A 16079-nucleotide genomic window follows, 5' to 3' on the forward strand; every position below is an offset into this window, starting at 1 on the left:
TTTTTTTTTTTTTTTTTTTTTTTTTTTTTTTTTTTTTTTTTTTTTTTTTGCGCTTTATCTAATCCACAAGAATATCTACTTAACAAAGCATGCATGAGTTAACAAAGTTAAGATTAGGGTGCTAGAGCTAGAGCAATTTACATGTTGACGTAGGTCAATACGTTTCCAGTAAACCGTGCACCCTAAGACCGTGACCGACGATCAAAGGTCTATACCTAAGTGAATCCAAAGATAGGATTAGTGCCAAAGAGCTAACTCTGATTGTCTTGGTAATACGAGATGTGATTTAAACCACCTAATTGCCCTAGTCGAAGACAGAATAAGGTTATCCAATGCAGTCCCCTCTTCTTCTTATAGAGTTCACCCCGAAACGATGAATTAGATAGACTGATTGAACTCTAAAGCAAGGTAAAGCGACTGAGCCTGAACACCTGAGCTATTGAACCGGAACCTTCTTTCATTCACTCCTCCTAAATGACAGACAATTCTACGTGTGATAGAAAAGGGAGAGGTGAATGAGCTTGACCTGATGATTGATCCTCCTGTTTAATGGTCTTTCTCCTTTCTTGCTTGAACTCGGCTGAACTCCTTAATGGTGAAGGTTGAACTATCTCTTTGCTTTCGTCTTGCCTTGAAACACTTGAAGGGGAAGAGAAAGAGAAAGAAGGAATCGAGAGGAGAAGAGAAAGATCAAGGGAATCTTGAGGAACAACAAGATTATTACATTCCCGGAAAGAAGGTCAAGATCCATGAAATGAAAATGGACGGCTATCATTCTAAAGAGTGGGAAAAGGAAATCAAAACTTTAGTCAACGCAAGAAAGAGTAATTCATTAAAGAGGAAGAAAAAGACTTTTTTAATAAGCAAGGAATTTGAAAGAAGTTTAAGAGGTTTGTGCGCAAAAATGAAGAACAATTTCTTTGTCCTCAACGCCTCTAAATTTCCAGGTTCGCCTTTGGAATGAAGATGGATGAACACTTGAACTTGGAACTGATGAAATTTGGGGGAAAGATGGAACCAGTCACTATACTGGGGGGCGAGACATGACTGCGACTGAAGATTCAAGTACCGTTGAAAAGACCAAAGGAACGGGGGGAATGACTACCTGTGCATACGCACAAATCGATCAATAATAGAAAAATCCGACGAATCGATCCTTCCGGGACTACAAATGACTTGAGTCCACTGGCCTATCACTAGGAGTTTGACGGCAGGCAGATCTTGGTATTTGGAGAGACAAGGCAGGCGAGTCGGATGGAACTCCTTTTGATTTACTCTTTTATCCAGCCTTTGCTCCACTATCAACTACCGGAATGGTTATTTTGCCTGCACCGCTTTCCTCTCCCGCGGCAAGAGCTCGTTCGCCAAGTCTGAACTCCCACTTTCTCGTCCTTGAGCTGTTCAAAAAGGTTCTCATCCAGCTGCTTTACCCCTGAACCTTTTCCTTCTTTAACTCTTTTACTAGGCTAGGTAAAGCGCTATTTGAAGAAAAGATTTTCTATCCCCATATAACTGTAAAATAGTAAAAGCAGTTTTCCCTTAATAGCTGGAGCTTCAAGAAAAGAAATTCTATCTTTCCCGTATTTTTGGGGACCGTATCCATATAACTTTGCTTGCCACCTACGCTACGCCATCCATTCAAACTTGACGAACCTAGGTAATAATATTCCGATAAAAGAGCTGACGAAGGGGATAAGCCAAAGAGGGAGTCTACTGGACGGGGTTCAACTAGCAGAGACTCTTGGAAAAGGAAAGAATAGTTACACCCGAGTTGGAGAGTCTCGTGTCAACAACTCCACCTGCTGAAGAATATATGGAATGAGCTGTTTACGTATTTGAGAAGTAGTCAAGAAGCCGAGCGGTAGGAGAGAAGTGTACCTCGCTCAAGAAAAGAGCTCATATGCTTTACCTAGTCTTTGAGTTCAATCTGTCTCATTCAGTAGTAGTGCAATTCATTCTCTTGTCTTTTATTTACTCTCGACCGTAAATATCTGATTCTTCTTTCATTTACAAGGTCGTATCGGTTCAGGTTTTCGTTTCTTCTTTCCTTCATGCCTGTTCAGTCTAACATATTCTCTCCTCTACCTTCAAACAAAGACTTACTACTCAGAGAAATCATCGCACCTATGGTCCAATTGGTAGAGAATCAATAGATTCCTTGTTCGGGAGCGATTCATCCTTCCAAAACGCAGCGCCCCTGATAATTGCGTCGTTGTGCCTGGGCTGTGAGGGCTTCCTCAATAAAGTCGTTGAGGTCAAGCACCATACAATGATTGTCACTAGGTGCTGGTAAGTCATCTAAATCCATTTCTTCTATGAAGAAATCCCAGTCTATAGTCATGGCGTTATTAAACTCATCCCAGTCCATGTCTATGTCTGGTTCCGACTTGAACTTACCTTGAGAGCTAGCTTCCTTTCCGGGCTCTAGGCTCCACAACGTTCACTCTTCCATCTTCAGCTGGTCTATTCTTCACTCTCCCAGCAGCATAGCATTCGTCTGTCTGAACATTGGGATGGGACAGTAACGAGCAAAATGTCCCACTCCTCCACATTCATAACAGTTACCGCCTCCGCTGAGCCTTTTCTTATCTCCTTTGCAGGAAGGCAGGCCTCGCGCTCCAAATGGCGTCTGTTCTCCTTGCAGCAGGTGCTGTAGCGAAACTGATTGCAAAAGAGGGGAAATCGGCCACATTAAAATTACCTTCTGGGGAGGTTCGTTTGTTATCCAAAAATTGCTCAGCAACAGTCGGACAAGTGGGGAATGCTGGGGTAAACCAGAAAAGTTTAGGTAGAGCCGGATCTAAATGTTGGCTAGGTAAGCGTCCTTTAGTAAGAGGAGTAGTTATGAACCCTGTAGACCATCCCCATGGGGGTGGTGAAGGGAGGGCCCCAATTGGTAGAAAAAAATCCACAACCCCTAGAAGAAAGCTTAACAGTCCTAGTAGTAATATGACAGTATTACCAGAGCCTTCGCTTCCTATCTCCTCTGAAGTACACCTTTAGTGCGAGCCCTACCTAGTATTAGAAGTATAAGTACCACCAGGTCAAGCCTAGGTCGAATAGTGTAGCTTGTTGAAGTAATCTAGGTGCCACTATTGTGTGTGGAAATTGCAAGGAGTTTTTTTAACAAGACCTTTGCGCTATAAACTCGTCTAGAGAGCAAGCAAAGAATCACTCAGATAACCTAGTAGTTGGTCAATCCAATTAGTTCAAGCTAGTTCATTTAGACCTATTCTATTTGATTTGGTTTTTGACCCATTTTCTCTATTTTTTTAGTCCACTTCAGATTTAATATTTAATAATAGGATCTCATTAGGATATTTGGAAGGAAAAGAAGTCATAATTTGACCAAAACTAAACTCGAATTGAAGTAGTTATTTAAAATATATGATGCTGCTAAGCTTATAGCATAAATATGATGTATCCTTGAATGCATGCTTAAAATGTGGAGCAATGGTTTGCGTTTGGCTTAGTAAAGCATGCTAAATTTTAAATGGCATGTAATATTGAAACCATGGCTGAAATATGATGATTTGTTGAATTTGGGTTGATAAAACGTGTTAATGATTTATGGCATCTAAGTTTATAAAGTATATTATGAGTGAGCCCTCAATAAATTATATGTTAAATGATCGTATAAATAGCCATTAAGATTATAAGATCATAAGAAATAAATAATTATAAATGACATTATAGTAATTACACGTTAAGCGATTATGCAATTATCCACCAAGATCATCGAAAACCTTCAATGATATTGTGACAAATACATACTAAGAAATCATGTAATTACCCATTAAGATATTATATTGTGTTCTTGGCATCTCAATTTTTATTCTATCTTAATAATTTTTTTTATATATAAGAAAAGTATTATCCCGTCAGAAGCATATATATTAAACTTTATAAATTAGACAATCGAAATTCGATTCTTTTAGTCAATTTTCTTAAAACCTAAATCTACCGATGTGGTTTATCATACTTTTACACAAATAAGATTCCAATAATTCTTAAGAGATCGAAAAAAAAAAAAAAGAAAAAAGAAAACAAAAATCCTACAAAAAGGAATATTTTCGTACCATAGAAAAATAAAAAATAAAAAATAATTAATTTTATTAAAAGAGATCTTAATCGGCATGATGAAGTGAGCGTCCGGCATCCTTGAAGAGGGCCCACACATTACTTTGACAATGGCCCACCAACTCATGGGTATGGTTGGTGGGCCACCCATTTTGTCCAAAGCTTTTTTTTTTTTTTTGTTAATATTAAATATTTTTTTAAAAAATAAAAAGCTGTGGAGCCGTTATCATTAACCTCATACACATTTACTTTTCTACAACAAAATAATAATAATAATAATAATAATAATAATAATACTAATAATAATAATAATGTGGAAATTAATTTTAGAATAATTTTTTTTTAACACAAACGCATCTTTGAAGAATTGTTTTTCTAAATTTTTTAATGAAAATATTTGGCTCCTCATTTATTTTTAAATTCATATATTTTATATTATAAATAAATAAATAATACTTCCCAAAAAAATTTAGTAATTAATTAATATGCACCGTGAATAAACTATTAAATACATTTCTAAACTCATGTATAGCTTAGTAAATAATATTTATAAATAAATCCTAAAAATACTAAATAATTTTTTTTTTTATGAATTGAATAAACAAATTGATTAAAGAACAAATAATTCATACATATTTTTGTAATTAATATTTAATTTTCCAATTAGCTGAAAATAATGAATTGGGTGTGATTCAACTTTTTTGTTTATTCTAAATAAAACAATTTCCCCATTACCTTCCTTCCCTCTCTTTTCTTCTTCTTCTGCTTGTCTCTCTCTCCTTCCTCTCAGTTTTGCACCATTTTTCTGCAAAAAAGATCAAATTTTTAATCTCCCCTTCTGCAAAAATCCCTCCTTTTTGCCTCCTCTGTACATACCCACCATACAACAAACACAAAACTCCACCATCCATGGCCGCCAACAAATTTGCCACCATCTTGCACCGAAACTCCAACAAGTTCACCCTTATTTTAGTCTACGCTCTTCTCGAATGGGTTCTCATCTTTCTTCTTCTTCTTCAAGCCCTTTTCTCTTACCTGATCGTTAAATTTGCAGAGTGGTTTGGGCTGAAGCGCCCCTGTTTGTGGTGTTCCAGAGTGGACCATGTGTTCGAGCCTGGGAGAAAGCGTTCTTACAGAGATCTTCTTTGTGAAGCTCATTCCTTTGAGATTTCTAATCTGGGTTACTGTTCGAATCATCGGAAACTCACTGAGTTTCGAGATTTGTGCGAGGATTGCTCGTCTTCTTCTAAGTCCGACGAGTTCTATCAGATTCCTAAGAGCTTTCCCTTTTTCGGTGATGAGAAGGAGGGTTTGAAGAGCTGTTCTTGCTGTGGGGAGAGCTTGAAGAATCGTTTGTTTTCTCCTTGTATTTTGATTAAGCCCAATTGGGGGGATTTGGATTATGCCCAGAAGGGGGATTTTATTTCTGAGGCGGAAATTGATGTTCAATCGGAAGATGTCATCGGAGACAGGGAAATCTCCAAGGTTTCCGGCGAGGAAGAGGCTGAGAAGAACTCCACTTGCTCTGTTTGTGGCTTTGGCTGTAAAGATTCAGCGGTTCATGAGGATGACGATAGAGCTGAAGATCTGAGCTCTTGTAATCAGAAACCAGTTCAAGTTGGTTGTGAGAAAGAGGATGAATTGGCTGAGATTTCTCCAAATCATCTTGAGTTCTACATTGACCGGGGCGACGATCGGCGGCTGATTCCAGTTGATTTGATCAACTTTTCGGCCTCCGAGGATGACCACAACAATGACAACGACAACGACAACATCCTTAGCCAAGTGAAAGATGAGGAACAAGGACAAGAGGATTGTGGGAATGAAGATGTCGTTTTGGACTTTGTCTCCCACTTTGAGAATCAAGATTGGGATGTTGCAGAGGTGGAAGCCATGGATGTGGAGGAGAGTAGCAAAAGCCCCTCTGGCTATGAAGATCCATCAATGAGAGAAGAACAAGCTGAGGCTTCCATTGATGCTCATAAAGAAGGCCTTGAAGAATTGGCAGTGGCAACAAGAGAGCCAGACTCAGATCTTCATCAAGGTACTATTCTTCAATGGATTATGATAATGTTTTCTTTGAAGATCAAATGTTTGCTGAGTACTTTCTATGCTTGTTTTTGTTCTTGTTTCAATAAATAAGTAGATTTACACATGTGGAATGATGAACTTGAGGTAGAGATTTCGATTGGGACGAATATTCCTGATCGTCCCGATCACGAACCCATCGGCGACAGTCAAACTCAAACCGACCTTCCTCCACATTCTGATGCACAAGAAGATCCTTCCCCAAGTTCATCATTGGAATTTGACACTATGCAAGGTAGCATACTTTGCTTTCTTTTCCCATATCATATCAAGAGTTTAGCTAAATCTGATCATTAGTATTTTGCTGCATTCCACATTTAGATTCTAACAAAGCTCGGAAATCTGAGCTCGACGAGGAAGTCGAGGAAGTCGAGGAAGCCGAGGAAGCTAACGAAGAGGTAGAGTTCAAGATCTTGTCCGTGGAAACGAGTTCTCAACCGTTGGACGATCACAAACCGTTGAGTTCTGAGCTCAATGAGAATGAAGAAGAAGATAAAGTTCCTGATACACCCACTTCAATGGATAGTTTCCATCAGCTACACAAGAAGCTGCTATTACTCGACAGAAAGGAATCTGGAACGGAAGAGTCGTTGGATGGAAGCATCATAAGCGAGACCGAAAGCGGGGATGGAGTATTGACGATCGAGAAGTTGAAGTCAGCGTTGAGAACGGAAAGAAAGGCATTGAATGCGTTATATGCAGAGCTAGAAGAAGAGAGAAGTGCTTCAGCCATAGCAGCCAACCAGACAATGGCAATGATCAATAGGCTTCAAGAGGAGAAAGCAAGCATGCAAATGGAAGCTTTGCAGTACCAAAGAATGATGGAGGAGCAATCCGAGTATGACCAGGAAGCTTTACAGCTTTTGAACGAGCTCGTCGTAAAGAGGGAAAAGGAAAAGCAAGAACTCGAGAAAGAACTCGAAGTTTACCGAAAAAAGCTTCAAGATTATGAAGCTAAAGAGAAAATAGCATTGTTAAGGAACAGAAAAGAAGGTAGCTTCCAAAGTAGACATTCTTCGGTTTCTTGTAGCAATGCCGATGATAGCGATGGGCTATCGATCGATTTGAACACCGAAGCAAAGAAAGACGAAGATTTATGTTCTAACCAAGAAACGGAGAATCAAAACACCCCGGCTGAGGCAGTCCTTTATTTGGACGAAACCATGGCGAATTTCGAGGAAGAAAGGCTGTCCATTCTTGAGGAGCTGAAGTTGTTGGAAGAGAAGCTTTTCACTTTAACTGATGAAGAACAACAATTAGAAGACGTTGTACATTATTGTGAACAGAATGGTAATGGCTACCACAAGAACTCGGATTATACCACTGAAACAAACGGATTCGAAAACGGTCACCATTTGAACGGAAAACATTATCCCGAGAGAAGAGCGATGAGCACGAAAGCCAAACGACTTCTTCCCCTTTTCAATGATGCAGTCGATGCTGATATTGAAGACGTAACAAACAGAGAAGAACAAACTTTCGACTCCATTTCTGTCAACAAATTCGATACAGAATTCAGGAGGGTTGCTGTTGAGGAAGAGGTCGATCACGTGTATGAGAGATTACAAGCACTCGAAGCAGATAGGGAGTTTCTAAAGCATTGCATTGGCTCCATAAAAAAAGGAGACAAAGGCATAGAGCTTCTCCAAGAGATCTTACAGCATCTCCGCGATCTAAGGAGCGTCGATCTCCATTTGAAGAACATGGGAGACAGTGTCCTAGCATGATCGCGATTCATACAACACAACAGGTAAAAAAAGCCTCACGAATCCTTCGCATAATTTCGTTTTAAACTCCGAAGATGCATCGTAAACTGAACGAACTTGGTTAACTTGTTTCTAGTCCTTGGTAAATACATAATGTGGTCCTTTGGAGTGCAACAAGCAACGATACCAAAATCCAACAAGCAACGATACCAAAACCAAAACCCGAAGCCCCCACATTGTCATCGTCATCGTCGTCGTCGACAAAATCAGAAAGGCTCCATATGGTGGAGCCTTCTGATTCAAAAAATGTTGGACTAAACAAACTAAAGTCCGCCCTCCTAGCTGTGTTAATGAGTCAAAGTTGGCCCAAAGTTTTTGTGGGTTGTGTTCATAGTGATCACCTACTAAGGGAAGGTGAATTTGTGTGTAGGACAGTGAGGTGTAGCCAGTCTGTCATTTGTCTTATGTTTCTTTTTTTGTGAGGGAAGAGAGGCTGGCTTGCAAAGCTGGAAAGATCATAGGCAAAGATTCCAGTGCCAGGTACGTAATTATAGCTTTAGTTTTATTATTTAGGCAAGTTTTTAGATTTTAAGGACAAATCTTTTTCTTTTATTTTTTCTGGGAAGGTGAAAGGATTTGGGTAAAGAACCCTTGTTGTTTCCCTTCTCCATCATTTGCATCATTTCATCAAATGGGGTTTGTTTTTCTTCATCCTCTTCTTCTTCTTCTTACTATTTGAACGCCAAAAAATTGAGTTCTTTGTACACTACTACATCTTTCCATTTGTAAAGTATATAAAAGTTGAGTGCTTTGTCTACAACTCTTTTCAAGTTTACATTCCGTATTCACTCGGTACTTTATAAAAGTGGAAATTTCTCCCTAGAAGACGCGTTTTAAAAACCTTGACAAAAAGTCCGAAAGGGAAAACCCAAATAGAACAATAGAATGAAACATCCTTTATAAGGGTGTGAAAAATCTTACTAGACACCGTTTAAAAACTTTGGAGAAAAGCAGGTAAGGAAAAGCCTAAAAAGGACAATATCAGCTTACGATGGGCTTAGGCTGTTACCCACAAAATTTTTGCCCTTTTTTCGTGTTTTGTTGAGGAAAATTAATCCAAGTCGAGATGTTGATGTTAATTGAAGGATCAATAGAACTTTTTTTCGATATTCATAGGGAAGGATAGGGGGAATGTTATTGTAGAAAGTTTTTGAAGTTGAAGAGTACAAAACAAGTCCCTAATAGGCAAAGGCATAGGCACAGACCAACCATAGTGAAATAAAAGAAAGTAGAGGGGTTATTTTGAAATAAAAGAAAGAAGAGGGGTTATTTTGAAATAAAAGAAAGTGGTTGGGTGGGGACAAAAAGTGGCCAAATATCATTGTGAAAGCAAACTTGAATTGTATATAAATGATTTGGTTGAAAATTGGAAGTTGAAGTAATGAATTTTGTTAAGTGTTAATCAGTTTTAAAAATTTTCAATTATTGCTGTTTGATGCATTAAATCTTTTTGATATTTACAGTTGAGGAACTCTCTCATATTTTATGAATTAACATCCAACTTCCAACCTCCTATAACCGGACGCTTTTGTAATTTTTGTATTTTCTTTTGTAAGCAAAGTCTAGGGATCGGAATGAAATTTTAAACCATACAAAAAAAAAAAAAAAAATCTAAGATATACGAAAGGACTAACCCTTAGGACAACTTTCTTTGTGATTGCACAACTTTTGAATGCTCTCTTACTTCAACGAAAAGTCAGCAAATACTCGAGAAAGAAATGTAAAATGGGGAAGTATAAAAATACACTTGTAGAAGTCTCTCTTTGACTCTATGAAATTCGGGCCTAATTCTACGGTTATTTAAGCTTTTGGGGACAACTTGAAGTTTCGAGTAGTTCTTTTGCTCATCACAAACTCAATCGGAGATTGAAAGTTGTTCACTTGGATTTTGCATTGTGGATCTACTAGACGACGTATGTCATCTCTGGATATTCTTTAGGCTTAGTCAGTCTACATTACCACGACAACAAATGATTGATATCTTTAGTAGAGGCACGACCTTATCTTATATGATTGGGTAGTATGACATCATCATGTATGAACTGTTAGAGTCGCACAATTCACACACTCGATCTAATGTTACTAAAATCTTATATACCAATTACAAAATAATACAAAATAAGAAATTTGTTTTTAGTTCAATAATCACTGATAAGAAAATTTGACTAATAGATATTTTATTTACGGATTTCAATTCATTAAAAAAAAATATACGCATTAACTATTATAAGAGAGTTGAGTATATAGTAGCATAAATTCACAACTGTCACAATCTAGTTTTTGAGGCTTTGAATCTTGGACGGTGACTAAGAAGATGAAAGCAAAAGTAAATAAAATAAAAGTAAAGTTTTACACAATTTAAAAGAAACAGCACGATTAAAAAAAACTGAAATCTAATTATAGACCGATGTTTTTATAAGTTTATTACAAGGGAAGAATAGATTTGGGGTACAAGTTTAGATAAAATATAAAGGATGCAAAATATACATATAAGACTGACGTCGTGCGACGATCCCACTATGTAATTGTACAACTCTCAAACACTCTTTTACGTCAACTAGTGGTCTTGAGTCACTTGAAAAAAAAAGGATGAAAAATGGGGCAAGTATAAAAAATAGTCCGGAAGCATCCTACTTGTAAACTTTCATTACATCCTTATCTCGATAGATAAGGCTAGCTTTTCTCTAGGCTCTAAGAAGTTCATGCCTAATCTCTGCAGGTATCTTAATCTCTAGGAAGGTTTTGAAGTTTCAAGTGGTTCTCTCATTTGACTCTTACCCCTTGGGGTCTATGTAGATTACTCAATTTTTTCTATACTTAGACTTAGATAACTTATTTTATCTAGGTAGTGAACGACGGACGTCCTTGGTTGAGGCATAACCTCATCATATATCGTAAGACAATATAGTTTCTCTCTCTAAACATTGTTGGGTAAGGTTAACTAGAGACCCTTCCTATGGGCATATCGCTTGATTGGGGAGGAGGTGATCAGATCTGACCTAGGTCGTTGATAACATTATTGGGGAATCAGAATGGAAAGGGTGACAAAGACTTTAGTGATACCATTCACACTCTCAGTAGTCTAGATAGCTACCTTAGTCATTCTTGGGTGCTATGGAGGTCTACTAGATTCTTAGGACGTGTAAGTGACTTAAAATGTTGACTCTTTATACTAACTCCTTGATTTATCTAGGTCTAGGAGCACCATGGTCCAGACTCCTGATCGTCACTCACAATTTGGAAGTATTCGATCTACGGGAAGTATTCTGACCTAGGTTATCATTTAACAAATCAAACTCTAACACTCTAATCTTAACTCAATGTAGGTAACTATGCCACAATAAATCATCGGAATCTATCCTACATTTTCATGTATGCTTAGTGTCACGGTCATGCTTGTCCAGGGCATGTTGCCCATGGCCGCATGCCCATGACAAGCCAAACCCTTGTCATGTCTTTTCATTCTAGTGTTTTTCCTTTTGTAATTCTAAAGCGTATGACACCTCAAAAATATCATGTCTACGCCTGCCAGAACTAAAATGGCCCAGAATGTACTATAGGGGGATATGACTAGTCGTCAACTTCTCCCTACCCAAGGTTATATATGCTAAGCCGTTGTTATCTTTCTCTTGCTTGCTTATATAACGTCTCTTTCTAAAATCTCTCTTTCTCAAATCTCTCTCTCCTCGTTTTCTAAAACCTTCTTTTAAAACCGAGGCTAGAGGCTTGACCGTACGTCGCTTGGCCGTAGGCGACGCAAGAACAAATAGGCTCAACTCACTTGTCGCTGGAAAGTGAGTGCCGCACAATCGCTAGTCCGCTGCCTTCGAAAGCGCGATTGTGTCACTTAGCACAGTGAAAACATTAAAATAACATGCACCGTACAATCTCATCAAAGTGGTCATAATTTTCCTAAACATACAATGCATTCTTATCCAAAATTGTCCTTATATATTCTTAATCATGCATATTCTAACCACCTAAGTAAAAGTATATTCACATGCTAGCATTTCATGCTGATTCCTATAAATATTACGTGAGGAAGTTCAATCTAGTAATCCCAAAAAATTAATTTCATTCAATTTTATCCGCGGTGAAAAAAAATAAATGCATTCAAAATAGACATTTCTTAATTCTTATCATTATTGGACCTTAATTGAAAACGTGTCTTCCAACCATTTTGTCTCTTGACTTCCTTGAGATGATTTGTTAAAAATAATCTCATAAATCATAAGAACCTTTCATAAGTATTCAAACAGTTAAACGCTCAAATATATGAAAAAAATGGTATTCTAAAATCCATAAATCACACCTTTGGTTCTTCTTCAATTTTTTAATCGGGTTTAATCTTTTAAAAGTCCAGATCAAGAGAGAACATCATTCTAAACAATTCTAATGCAGGATGCTCGGCCAAAACGATTTTCTTTACTATAATTATCGTAATGCAAGTTTGATAGCATTTATTTTCGGTTGTCTAAACTTTTTTTTCAACAATGTTTTTTAAATATAATTTGCTCTTGGATAAATGTATTCATTTCACATTAAATATCAAGAGATTTTCAAATAATTGAAATTTTATAATCTACTTATGCATTACAAAATAAATTATTCAATTAGATCTATGGAAGAACATCAAACTTGTTACATTTCCACCAAAAACAAAATAAATCTCATAATCTATGCCTTTGATTTCTACCGAATCAAATCTACCAATACTAAATATATTAGAATAAGGTATCAATATCTTCTATGTTCAGTTTGTTGTTTTGTTGTTCTTTCTCTCGTGATACAAAATGGCAGACTCGTGTTAAGTAAAAAGTGTTGAAAAATATGTGAGAGTAAATAATTTCAAGAGTTTTTCCAACGTTGTTATGTAATGAACTAGACAACAACATATAAAAAGTGTACATGTCATTGTTAAGTAAGCAAAATTACAGAAAAAGAAGTAACAAATTTTCCAACAAGAGTTCATGTTATACTACTCCCAACAGAATTTTGTTTAATAATGAAAATTTCTTTCTTTTTTCCATTTTAAATGTTTTTCAGGCGAATTTTCTAACCATCCAATGAAACACACCCATCCACTCATGGCCAAGAGAGTTAATTGCTTTCTTTTTTCCATTTTAAATCTAGCTGACGACTATTAAATTTTAAAATGAAACAAGAGTTGAGATGAAAAACCATATTATCCATCACAACTTGAGGTGAACCCAAGGGAGAATGTTAATGCAATCACGAGAGTTAACACTCTGATCGTTCTCTCTTTTAGACCCCTAGTTTTATCTTCTCTTAAGGCAACACGAGGGGTAAAGTTTGATCCTGGAACGACCAAAATTTTCTATTAAAACAAGGTTATTATGGTTAGAAATCACGTAACTCCACAATAGTATGATGTTGTCCACTTTGAGCATAAGCTCTCATGGTTTTGCCTTTGATTTTTCCCTTGTACCAATGGAGATATATGTCTTATTTATAAACTCATGACCATTCTCTTAATTAGTCAATGTAGAGTTACTTTTAATAATTTTCAACACCCACTGCATACATGACATGTCTAATATGCGTGAAAAAGTTCAATTAACACATTTTGTAAACGATTTCATGGACTTAAATGTTTGTAAAACCCCTTTGAAATAAAAGTATCTATCAAGGAAATAATGAAAACAGTTTGATCTAACCTAAGGGCTACAATTTAAGCATAAATGCAGCTATCTTCACTTCAATAATGATCTCCACTACAATGTCGTCATCCATACAAGGAATACTTATTTTACTGAAAAAATAAGAGTGGTACGTGGCTTGAGTATTTTAAGAAATACTTAGTAAGTAACTCCACTATTAGGGTCAAAAAATGCTACACAAGCAATTATGGTGGGACCTATCCTTTCATAGAAACATTTCATGGTCTTGATCTTTGCTTTCCAATCTAGGCAAAAATTGAATGTGTAGTAATGCCTTATACACAACTCACGTACATGCAAATGGACCCACTAGGCAGGTGTATACACACTTCTGGGCCTGCCCTTCATAACGCACGCTGATGCTGCCGGAGTTAAGGAGGGAAAGGAGTCTGCATAATATCATGACGTACATAGATATCGTAACGTGTGTCCGTACTCATCACAACGGGGAAGTATCTTGACGCACTTGATATACAAAAATGCATGAGGTCTCCATAACTTTAAATCATGATATAGATGTATGATGTAGGTCTGATATGAACTAAGGTATTTCAATCATACAATATGAACTTAAAGAAAATTGTGAAGAATGTTGTTCAAATTACCACAAGATAAAGTTAAGTTACATTAAGTGAAGTTAAGTTTTATTGAAGTTAAACTCAAGTTGCAATTAGTTTCACATTAAGAAGAATCAAGTTTCATTTATTGAACAAAGATTTCAAGATACTTCAATTGAGACTTAATTTATTCTTAAATGGTTACAAATTTATGTTGGATGATTAAAATCTAGATTTATGGTGTCTCATTAATGTATTTAAAGTTTTAAGACTTTTTATTTATCTTTAGTTACATTTACATACTGAATAATTATGGTCATAAAGTATAAAGGTTACAACTTGAAAGGTGAAAGGTTTCATTTTGAGGTTATATAAAGCCATGTATGTTATTTTGCAAAGGGGCTTGAAAAATGTAGTAAAAAGAGCATTTGTGCTTGTCTTTACCATTGTCTAAGTTTCTTTGCAATTCTATATAGTTTAGGTTATATGTTTAGAATCATTCAAGTTTGACATGATCAATATTGCTTGTAAAATTATTCAAATTTGAAACAAATGTTCTTAACTTGAGATATTTGATCAACAAGGTAGTTCTTTTTTAGTGATTTCTTATCAAAGTCGTACATCCAGTTTTTCATAAAGATAACTTTCATGAATACAGACGTGGCGTATTAGTAATTCATAATCCTGAAATAATCATGCTAAAATAATGTGCATGACATATCATTTAGTAGTATTATGCATCATACAACATAGAAGTCACAATAGGAAATATAATATAACATTAACATCTCATAGTCTAACTTACAATATAACATATTATAACATAAGTCATAACATAATGTAATACATGTCATACATTCATAAAAACGACATATATAGGAGTCACAGAGCACATGTCATTCATACTTCATTCAATTCATCCCACCAAGCCAATATTGATACTAGCCTAGCCGTTACTAAGTAAGGGTATTTATTTGGTTGACCTAGTATAGAGTTACTAATTATTGGTACTGGCCTGAATCTACTCCATAAGGTCTAATTCAATCTCAGATCCATCATCTTGAAGATATTAATTAAAACAAAATGACGCTAAGGATCAATCACCTTGTAGTAGGGGTGTACATGGGTCGGGTTGAGGGAATTTTTTGGACCAACCCAAAAGTTCGATTTAGTTGGATCGGTAATCCAACTCAACTCGAAATTGATTCACAACCCAATCCAACTCAACTTCTAATTTCGGGTTAGGTTTGGGTTGGGTTGAGTTATAGTTGTTCAAAAGAAGAACTCTGATATTGAAGCACTTGAGGTTGAGGTTAAAGCTGAGCAATTAGGAGGCAACAAATGTGAACCCAAGAGCTGAAGTTGAATCGAGACAAGAATTCGAGAACTGAATACTGACTCCGAGGGCGAGATTGAGGCGCGATGAGATCGAAGGTAACTGGTAGTTTAACCCTCTACTCTGACCTCTTAAACCCGAGGCGATGCTCTCAAGCTCTCTACTACTCGCTCCATGATACAAGAGTCGAAAGGTGATGGAAAACGTAGAAGGAAACGAAATGGAAACTGGAAAGCTGCTGGAAAATATTAAGAAGATATTTTGGAGTAATAATTAGTTAGAATATATCTGAGATATTTAGGGAGTTGTTAGTATAGATTTGATTAACCGTATATTTTATTTATTTACAAGATTTAGTTAGTTATATATTTTTTTTTCTATTTTTAGGTATTAGTTGATAGTTTGTATCCTATTTAAACGTGATAAACTGAATGAAGATCATACTTTTCGATCCCAATTCTATTTCTATTTCTCATTCTTAACATGGTATCAGAGCGCCGATCTTGGTGTTCTTAAATATCAAAATTTACTTTATGGCGGAATCAGCCAAATCCAGCTTCAAAATTTTGGA

General features: G+C 36.4%; 1 protein-coding gene and 1 long non-coding RNA gene across 5 annotated transcripts; one reads left to right on the plus strand and one right to left on the minus strand.

The window, feature by feature from the left end:
• Positions 1–94: 94 nt before the first annotated feature.
• Positions 95–3806, minus strand: LOC111445378. Its single transcript, XR_002710827.1, has 3 exons — positions 3794–3806; positions 2963–3140; positions 95–215 (listed from the first exon to the last, which is right to left on the minus strand). It is a non-coding gene; the product is annotated as an uncharacterized LOC111445378 (long non-coding RNA).
• Positions 3807–4790: 984 nt separating this feature from the next.
• LOC111444983 (myosin-binding protein 2) lies at positions 4791–8694 on the plus strand. 4 transcript variants are annotated; one of them, XM_023083144.1, is made up of 4 exons: positions 4791–6124; positions 6224–6403; positions 6490–7918; positions 8011–8694. In XM_023083144.1, exons 1-3 carry the CDS (start codon positions 4990–4992, stop codon positions 7893–7895), a joined length of 2721 nt encoding a protein of 906 aa, XP_022938912.1. In that variant the 5' UTR covers positions 4791–4989; the 3' UTR covers positions 7896–7918; positions 8011–8694. The 4 variants fall into 4 exon arrangements, with proteins under 4 accessions (XP_022938912.1, XP_022938911.1, XP_022938914.1 ...); XM_023083143.1 differs by having other exon boundaries at positions 6490–8694; XM_023083146.1 differs by having other exon boundaries at positions 6260–6403; positions 6490–8694.
• The last annotated feature ends 7385 nt before the right edge of the window (positions 8695–16079 follow it).

Source organism: Cucurbita moschata, unplaced genomic scaffold, assembly GCF_002738365.1.
Source record: "Cucurbita moschata cultivar Rifu unplaced genomic scaffold, Cmos_1.0 Cmo_Scf00007, whole genome shotgun sequence".
In the NCBI taxonomy this organism is placed as follows: domain Eukaryota; kingdom Viridiplantae; phylum Streptophyta; class Magnoliopsida; order Cucurbitales; family Cucurbitaceae; genus Cucurbita; species Cucurbita moschata.

Coding starts and splice junctions, on each gene's coding strand:
- LOC111444983 (XM_023083143.1), top strand. CDS start 4,990: ATGGCCGCCAACAAATTTGCCACCATCTTGCACCGAAACTCCAACAAG. Junction 6,125..6,223: donor AGACTCAGATCTTCATCAAG/GTACTATTCTTC, acceptor TCAATAAATAAG/TAGATTTACACATGTGGAAT. Junction 6,404..6,489: donor GGAATTTGACACTATGCAAG/GTAGCATACTTT, acceptor TTCCACATTTAG/ATTCTAACAAAGCTCGGAAA.